Source organism: Erinaceus europaeus, chromosome 8, assembly GCF_950295315.1.
Source record: "Erinaceus europaeus chromosome 8, mEriEur2.1, whole genome shotgun sequence".
NCBI classification, from domain to species: domain Eukaryota; kingdom Metazoa; phylum Chordata; class Mammalia; order Eulipotyphla; family Erinaceidae; genus Erinaceus; species Erinaceus europaeus.
Window position 1 is genome coordinate 116,191,981 of NC_080169.1, and position 9,361 is coordinate 116,201,341.

The 9,361-nt window shown below is 36.6% G+C and overlaps 1 protein-coding gene across 1 annotated transcript; it reads left to right on the forward strand.

Moving 5' to 3' along the window:
* The first annotated feature begins 4,261 nt into the window (after positions 1–4,261).
* LOC132539808 (olfactory receptor-like protein OLF3) lies at positions 4,262–5,215 on the forward strand. The gene has a single exon (XM_060195734.1). The coding sequence runs from the start codon at positions 4,262–4,264 to the stop codon at positions 5,213–5,215; it is 954 nt and encodes a 317-aa protein (XP_060051717.1).
* Positions 5,216–9,361: the final 4,146 nt, after the last annotated feature.

Genomic DNA, 9,361 nt, shown 5'->3' on the forward strand with positions numbered 1-9,361 from the left:
AAGAGATCTTTTCTATATGGTTCAAACCAAGAGAGAGGCAGGCTTGAGTATTTTGGGAAACCTCAACAGATAACTTGGAGGTTTCATCCCCATATGGGAGTACAGGTTGAGAAGGGGCCAAAACAGAATTGAGAACTGCTAGAGACTTTGAAGCAAGACTGGAGGAATATTCTCAGGACTCATAGAGATTCTCATGCTGGAAGTGTATACTGAAAATGCTCTAGACTTGGGTATAATTTCTTTTCAGCAGTCTTCTCCATGCCCAGGCTTGGCATTGACATAGAAGAAGGTCAGAAGTGTAACCTCTTTAGCTATGAAGTGATGTTGATTATCAGGTGATAAGGCATACATTATATGAAAAGGAGATGAATCATCAACTGATGTCAGTCCTTATGTTTCATTTATTTTCCTGATGATTAAATCCACAGGATATCATGCTTACCTTTTTGAATAAAATAAAATAGAACTTAATATGTAAGACAGTCAGTTTCTTTTTCAATTGTCATTAGCTATAAAGTGAACTAAAGTTAGGATATTGGTTTCTTAACTCACTTCTCAGGGTGATTTGCTCTTTAGTTGACTGTGAAGATTGTACTTTGAAGACCTGCGAGTCAGATGACATTCTTGTGCACAAAAATCTACAGTGGTTAGATGCATAAAGGTGAGGCTTTATAAATCCAAACTAAATCAAAACCTATCATAGTCAATTCCACAGTTGCTCATCTTTGAGAAAGATGTCTGCACTTTTGTGTTTCAGGTTTTATGAGAATTCAGGTACCTGTGTAAGACTGGAAAAAATTAACAAGAAAACAAAGGGCAAAACTGATTATCCTTCTAAGATATTAAACTCACTTAAAGATCAGCCCTTCATCTGTGCTGCCCCAAGCTCTCTGATTTCAGTCATTAGGATGATGCAAGTATCCCTTCTCCCCGTGGATGCACTTGATGTTTTTGTTAACAAGTCAGAGAGACCTGTCCTGCATGAATACAACATTCCTCTGGACAGTCCAACTTTATAAAGGTATGAGTGTGGGTTGGTGGGTTCTTTTTGTCAGAAGAATCTTATGTCTCTAGTTTTGGGTCTTCCCTTCCTGTGTTCTGCTTCTATGTTCAGGATTTCATTGGTCCTACCAACATTGATAAGCGATAACTCCAATGCTCCAAGTGGCCATTTTCTTTTTTGTTTTTAATAGAAGATAAGACCGAAGACATAGAAAGGAAGAGAGAGAGAGAGAGAGAGAGAGAGAGAGAGAGAGAGAAAGAGAGAGAAACTCAAGAGGTAGCAAGAGTGAGAATGAGAAAGAGAAGACCAAGAGAGATGTCTGCAGCACTGTTCCATCACTGGTGAAACTTCTTTCTTATCAGTAGTGACCAAGAGTTTGAATGTGAGTCTTCACACATGGCAATACCCTCTAATGTGTGCACCATCACCCAACCTCTCAGGTCAAATATATTTAAACATAAATGTATAATCAGCCAAAGAAAAAGTTAAAACTGACATTGGATTTACTAAATAATCTTACCATGCTACACATATGTGTTGTATTAAAAATATGAAAACTTAGTTATTGCCATCTGTATTTTTTTACTAGACAATTAATTGTGGATAGTCACAGAGAGGAAGTGAGGAGGGGAGAGGTTGGGAGATATCTGCAGCTCTAATCTACTGCTTATAAAAATTTCCCCCTGTAATTGTGTATCAAGAATTTGAACTGTGGTCCTTGTTCACTGTGATATGTGCACTCAAGCAGGTATATCAGTACCAGGTCCCTCCATCTGTGTTTTAGAGAGTTTATTTTCCTTCCATTTTCTGTATTGATATCTACTAGATCTTGGCAAAGGGGCACTGAGGCTCTTTTAATAAGGATAATTAAGGAGCATTTGTTCTAGTCCTTAGTTTAAGCAGAAAAGTTTGTGATTTCTCAATGAGAACTGTCATAGCTTCCTAAGCCTCACACCCTACTCTCGTTGATTCCGCATTTATATCAAGTTATAAGTCTTTCAGATTAATTTATCTTAGCATGATTCCTTCCAGTACCATCTATGTTTTAGCAAAAGATCAGATTTCATTTTTGCTTTGTAAAAATTTCTATTCAATTCTATATACTTATAGATAGTTAACAGTGAGATGAGAGATGGCGAGATAGCAAGTCACCACTCCATTGCCCATGAAGTTCCCTTTGTTCTTGTCCATGGCACTTGAGGTAGTTCTAGGAATTGAACCTAGGGTCTCACACCTTGTAAAGTGGGCACTCTACTTGTTGGTAAACTCTGGTCTTATGGGACTAGCACTCAACTGTGTATGTTGTTCAAGTCATGCTTTTGAGCAGCATTTGTATCTTTGCCCTATCAAGGTTGGTTTTAGAAGACTAATATTTAGCTTTCTGACTCCAGGTATTTAGACACTTCACATGGTCTGTTACTCATCTTCATTCAACACTCAGAGTACAGACTAGAAAGGCAGCTCTGTTTTGATGAAAGCTGCTCTTAAGTAATGTAGAAATGGTGTTTGATGCACTGTGCTTAAATCTGACCAACTATATCCTCTTCACTTGTCTTTCCAAATGCAGAATCTATTTTTTATTTCACCAGAGTCAAAGAAGTTACTCTATAAAACTGGAATGTCTGAATATAAATTATTTTCAGTTTAATTACTTCAAATCTTGACAACAGGTTTCAGAAACAAGTAAATTCTGTGTAGGATCAAAACTAGTTATTGACACAACCGTGGAGGCGATTTAAATATTTACAGGCTATTTTAGTAAAATTATCTGCTTTAAAATGCACAAAATGTTAATAAATTATAAATGTAATTATACCAATGATAGACCAGGCTTTAATTAATATTAGGACATCTCTATCTATGCTGTTCTTAATTCTTTAAGCAATTCAATATCACAAATTACATGAAAATTATTATTGCTGGATTTCACTGTTCTGGGTGGAATTTTATTCAGAGAGAGAGAGAGAGAGACATCATGGCTCTGAGCTGTCCCTCAGTGCAGTGTGTAAGAGCTGTAAATGTAGATGTCGTGTATGGAAGGTCAGGCACCTTCACAGGTGAGTTATCTTGTTTATCTGACACAAAAATTTCTGTTTGAGCTTGAGAATATTGTGATTAAATTTGTGTTTTGGCAAACTTTCTAAGAGATAGAGTAATGAATGGGGGAGATATAAGGCAAATACAATCTACTTTCTCTCAGAGAGTTCACTGTCTATATAATACCTATATTGCCCTTTTGTTGAAATGATAATAGTTTATAAAAATTTGAAATCGCAAACAGTAAGGAAATTGGAGTACAATGTGGACTATTTGATTCATGTGTGTTATGAATTACCTATGCTTTGAGTTAGGCAATCTAACATTTCATATATTAAATAAGAGCTTATCTCTAAATCATATATCTGGTACACCATAAAAGCAGGGTTCTTCTCCAGGTCTTTTCATTAGACGTTTGTCTTGTGTGTCTTATTTTTCTGTCAACTTCAGAATGTCTGTCTCTTTCTTTGTATTTTATTTATTTATCTCATCAATGCAGAACTGTCTTTGAACTTCAAACCATGAATATTCTCATGGTTGACAATGTATTTCCATTGTCCCCTACAATTTCCCCATGCTTTTGAAAGATAGAGAGCATCTGAAATTACACTGTTTTATCTACAGGTTTAAATACATGTCCAGAATCATAGCATAACTTTGTAAATACAATTAGCTTGTTTCTCTTAAATAGAGAAGATATAATGGATATTAAAATCATTCTCGTCTCTTTGTCCATAAGTGATGTGAAAGGTCTGGCTAAAGCTGCCAGGTCACACCATGTTTATTTTTTTAATGTTGTTTCTTTGACATTTTATTTGATCATATGGGGCTGGGCACAGGAGGGGCCATAGCAGACTAGAATAACAGTGGTTGCACATTTTAAAAAATAAATAAATATTTATTTATTTTCCCTTTTGTTGCCCTTGTTGTTTTATTGTAGTTATTGTTGTTGATGTTGTTGTTGTTCTTGGATAGCACAGAGAGAAATGGAGAGAAAAGGGGAAAACAGAGAGGGGGAGAGAAAGATAGACACCTGCAGACCTGCTTCACTGCTTGTGAAGGTAGAGTGCAGGGGGCTGGAACCAGGATCCTTATGCCAGTCCTTGTGCTTTGTGCGATGTGCACTTAACCCACACCATGTGTTTTTAAAAGAAGGTATTTGCTTGGTTATTTATTTCAACAATCATTTCAATTTTCATCTCTGTAGATCCTCCATTTTAAATGGGACCTGATAACCAGACACAGGTGAGTGAGTTTATTCTCCTCGGCCTGTCCAGTGACTGGACCACTCAGGTCTCTCTCTTTGTTTTGTTCCTGATAATGTACCTGTTGACAGTGCTGGGGAATGTCCTCATTCTTCTTCTCATCAGACTGGACAGCCGACTCCACACTCCCATGTATTTCTTCCTCTCAAATCTCTCCGTGGTTGATGTCTCTTATGCCACTAGCATTGTTCCTCAGATGTTGGTGCATCTTCTTGCAGAACATAAAGGAATCCCAGTCGTGAGCTGTGCAGCACAGTTATTTTTCTCCTTGGGCTTGGGTGGGATTGAGTTTGTTCTTCTGGCAGTGATGGCCTATGACCGCTATGTGGCTGTGTGCAACCCTCTGAGGTACTCAGTCATCATGCACGCAGGGCTCTGCTCTAGGTTGGCCATCACTTCCTGGGTCAGTGGCTCTGCCAACTCTCTGATGCAGACTGCCATCACTTTTCAGCTGCCCATGTGTTCAAACAAGTTTATTGATCATATATCCTGTGAAATTCTAGCAGTGATCCGACTAGCCTGTGTGGACATCTCTTCCAACAAGGTTGCCATCATGGTTTCCAGCATCATCCTACTGATGACACCTTTTTTCATGGTGCTCTTGTCCTACATCCAAATCATCTCCACCATCTTAAAGATCAGATCTGCAGAAGGAAGGAAGAAAGCTTTTCAGACCTGTGCCTCTCACCTCATTGTTGTCATCCTGAGCTATGGCACAACCATTTTTACTTACATTCAACCTGGCTCTAGTCCTTCTGTACTTCAGGAGAAGTTGATCTCTGTCTTTTATGCTATTTTGATGCCTGTACTAAATCCCATGATTTACAGTCTAAGAAATAAGGAGGTGAAAGGGGCCTGGCAGAAACTATTAGGAAACTTATCTGGATTCAGGTCTAAGATGTCCAGTTGATATATCAAACACATCTCCTTTGTTGCTTTGACAACCAGGAAAGAAGTGATAGACTGTGTACATTGTTTTTAAAAAGTTGTTTGTCCAGACCGGGTAGTGGTGTACTTGGTTAAAGGCACATGTTACTATGTACAGGTACCAAGGTTTGAGCCACAGCTCCCTACCTTCAGGAAGAGGGCTGCTTCACCAGTGGTAAAGCAGTGTTGCAAGTGTTTATCTTTGTCTCTCACTCTCTACCTCATCCCTCAAGTTATATTTTGAATAAAAAATATACAAGAAAAAAAGGGAAATGGTCACCTTGAGTAGTGGATTTATAGTGCTAGCATGGAGCCCCAAAGGTGTCTGTGGTGGCAAAAAGGAGGAAGATGAGGGGGAAGGAGGAGGAAGATGATGACAAGAGGAAAAGAAAAAGCAGAAGAAGGAAAAGAAGAGGAAGAGAAGGAGGAGGAGGAGGAGGACTCATAAAGTTCAATACATAGGCGTTTCACTTCTTGTATTATGTTCATTCCTAGGTTTTTTAATTGTTTTGGTTGTCATCGTAAAAGGTATTGATTTGTGGATTTCTTCTACTACATTAGTGTTTGCATAGAGGAATGCCACTGACTTTTGTATGTTAATTTTTGCAGCCTGGAACCTTTCTTTGTTGCCTGATAATTTCCAAAATCTTTCTACTGGGTTTTCTAGGTTTTCCCATGTATACTGTCATATTATCTGTAAATAGGGAGATTTGACTTCTTCTCTTCCAATCCTTATCCCGTTACTTCCTAACTCCTGCCTCATTGCTATGGCAAGAACTTCCAACACTATAATGAATAGTAATAGTGATAGAGGGTAGCTCTGTCCAGTACCTTATCTGAGGGGGAATGCTTTCAATTTTTCACCATTGTTTATAATGTTAGCTATAGGTATGCTATATATAGACTCCACTATCTTGAGGAATTTTCCATCTAGTCCCATTTTTTAGTGTTTTCATCATAAAGGGATAATGGATTTTGTCAAAGGCTTTCTCTGCATCTATTTATATAATTATATGATTTTTGTTTTGCTTTTATTAATGTGGTGGACCACATTGGCTGATTTGTGTATATTAAACTATCTTTACATCCCTGGCATAAATTCTACTTGGTCATGATGAACAATCTTTTTTAATATACTGCAGTATCCAGTTGTCTAGAATTTAAAAAAAAAACATTTTAGCATGTATATTTTTCAGAGATATCTGTTTTTAGTTTTCTTCTCTTGGTTTTATCCCTGTCTGATTTTGGTATCAGAGTGATATTGCTTCATAGAAGCTTGGAGTATTCCTGTGTCTTCAATCTTTTGGAAGAGTTTTGAAAGTAGAGGTATTAACTATTCCTTGAAGGTGTTGTAGAATTTATTTGTAAAACCATGTGGTCCAGGACTTTTATTCTTGGGAAGATTTTTGATAACTGTTTCAATTTCTTTGCCTATGATTAGCCTGTTCATATTTTCTATATCCTGTTTGTTTAATTTGAAAGTCTGTAGGTATCTAGAAACTCTCAATTTCATCCAGGTTCTCTATCTTGGTGGAATATAGTTGTTCATAAAGCCTGGCATGATGTGTTGGATTTTTGTGGTGTCTGTTGTAGTATCTCTTCTTTTATTTACAATCCTATTTATTTGAGTCTTCTCTCTCCCCCCCCCTTTTTGTTTTGTTTTGTGAGTCTGGCTAAAGGCTTGATGATTGTTTTTACCCTTTCAAAAAACCAACACTTAGCTTTGTTGATCTTTATTATGGTTCTCTTCTTTTCCATGTTATTTATTTCTGCTCTAACTTTAGTTATTTCTGTCCTTTAGCTGTTTTAGGGTTCCTTTGTTCTTTTTCTTCACCAGGTTGTTTATTTGATATTGTTTCCTAATGTGTACTTGTATTACTATGAACTTCCCTCTCAGTACTGCTTTAGCTGTGTCCCAAAAATTTTGATAGCTCGTGTCTTCATTTTCATTGAATTCTCAAAATATATTGATTTCTTTCTTAATGTCCTCTTTGACCCAGTAGTTGTTAAATAGTGTACTTTTGCGTTTACATATTTTGGGACTTTTACTGATTTTTTTTTGTTTCTTGTTAAGAGTTAATTTAATTCCACTGTGGTCTGAGAAGATGCCTGGGATAATTTCAATGCTTTTGAATTTGCTGACATTGTCTTTGTGGCCTAAAATATGGTATATCTTTGAGAATGACCCATGTAGACTTACATAGAATGTTTATTCAGCTTCTTGAGGTGGATGACTCCAAAAATGTCCAGTAGTTCTGGTTTATTTATCTCTTCATTTAGCTCCCTCATTTCTTTATTGATTTTCTGCCTAGATGATCTATCAAGTTGAGAAATTTGGTGTTGAAATCCCCAATTATTACTGTGCTGCTGTTAATATATTGCTGTAGCTCTTTCAGTATATGGTTGATGTATTTAGATGACCTCTCACTGGGTGCATAGATGTTAACAATCGTTAAGTCCTCTTGATTGACTGATTCTCTGAGCATTATATCCATTACTATATTATTAATTTAATTTATTTTAATATCTATCATCTCAGATATGAAAATTTTTGTGGTCCATTAGCTGTATGATAGTTTTCCATCCTTTTACTTTGAGTCTGTGTTTGTCTTGTTGAGTTAGGTGGAATTCCTGCAGATTACATATTGGGTTGCTTTCTTATCCATCTTCCTAGTATGTGACTTTTAATAGGTGAATTCAGGCCACTGACATTTATTGATATTATTTATTTAAGATATTTTACTGTGATTATTATAAACTTTTAGAATGCTCTGATATATGGCATGCTTATGGTAATCTGATTGCTTACAGGAGACCTTTCAGAACTTCTGGAAGAGCAGGTTTGGTGATGGTTGATTCCTTCAACTGTTGCTTCTAAGAGTTTTTTAAATGCCTCTATCTAGTCTGAATGACAGTCTAGCAGTATACAGTAGTCTTGGTTGAAAGCTTTTCTCATTGAGTATGCAATAGATAGCTTGTCATTCTTGTCTGGCCTTAATGTTTGTGTGGAGAAATCTGCTGCTAATCTTATCCATTTTCTTTTGTAATTGTCCCTTTGTTTTTCTCTTGCAGCCTTCAGGATCCTTCCTTTATCCTTATTCCTTTTCATTCTAACTATGATGTGTTTTGGTGTCTTTAAGTCTGGGTTAATTCTGTTTGGGAACCCTCTGGGCTTCATGAACCTTTATGTCTTTTATGTTGTCCAGAGTAGGGAAGTTCTCAGATATTATATCCTGTAGAATGCTTTCTTCCCCTTCCTTTCTTTCTCTGGTAAGCCAATAATGAATATATTACTTTTTTTGAAGCCATCCCATGTCTGTCTGTTGTTGTTTTAAGTATGTTTTATCCTCTTTTTGAGATATCTGACTTATTTCTTAGTTTTCTCTAATTCATCCTCAATATTGCTAATTCTATTTTCTGCGTCACTTATTCTGTTTTCCCTCCCCTTTGTTGTTTTCTGTAGCTCATTTATTTTGTTATGCTATTCTGATACTGTATTAACTTGTTCAGCTAGCTGTGCTCTTAGCTCAGCTATTTCAGCTCTCTAATTACAAGATAATTAGTATTTTATTTCATGATCTCATTTGTTGTTTTCCAATTTCTGATATTAGTTTCAAAAACTTTTCTAACTCCTGTAACTAATGCTTCAATGAGTGTTTGGGTGATGTCTCATTCTTATATGTGTCTACATTTTTGAGGCTTATATCTGAGTTTTTGTCCTCATTCATTTCTCCAATGTTTCTTCTTGGTTTAACCATTGTATTTGGTGTGTTATAAGGTCCCTCTCTTCGTACTTCTCAATCCACTAGTCACACTTGCCTGGATTGATTTGTGCCTAAGTAGGGTACTTAAGAGTTCACAGTTGTGGAAAATAACATTTGTCTCAAGGTTATATCAATTCTTGAGAAGAAGCATAGTGGCTGTTTAACTCTGATGTTCTTTATCTTCCCTGAAGTCTATGGGAGCCTGTGAGATTTTCACTTTAGATAGATTTTTTAGCTTAATCACTCACTTGTGACCAAGAGATAAAACAGGGTGGGAGAGAGATAGCATAGTGGTTATGCCAAGTGACTCCCATGCTCCATGATGCTTTTTTCTTCTTTTTTCTCCCTCTATCTTTCCCTTCTTT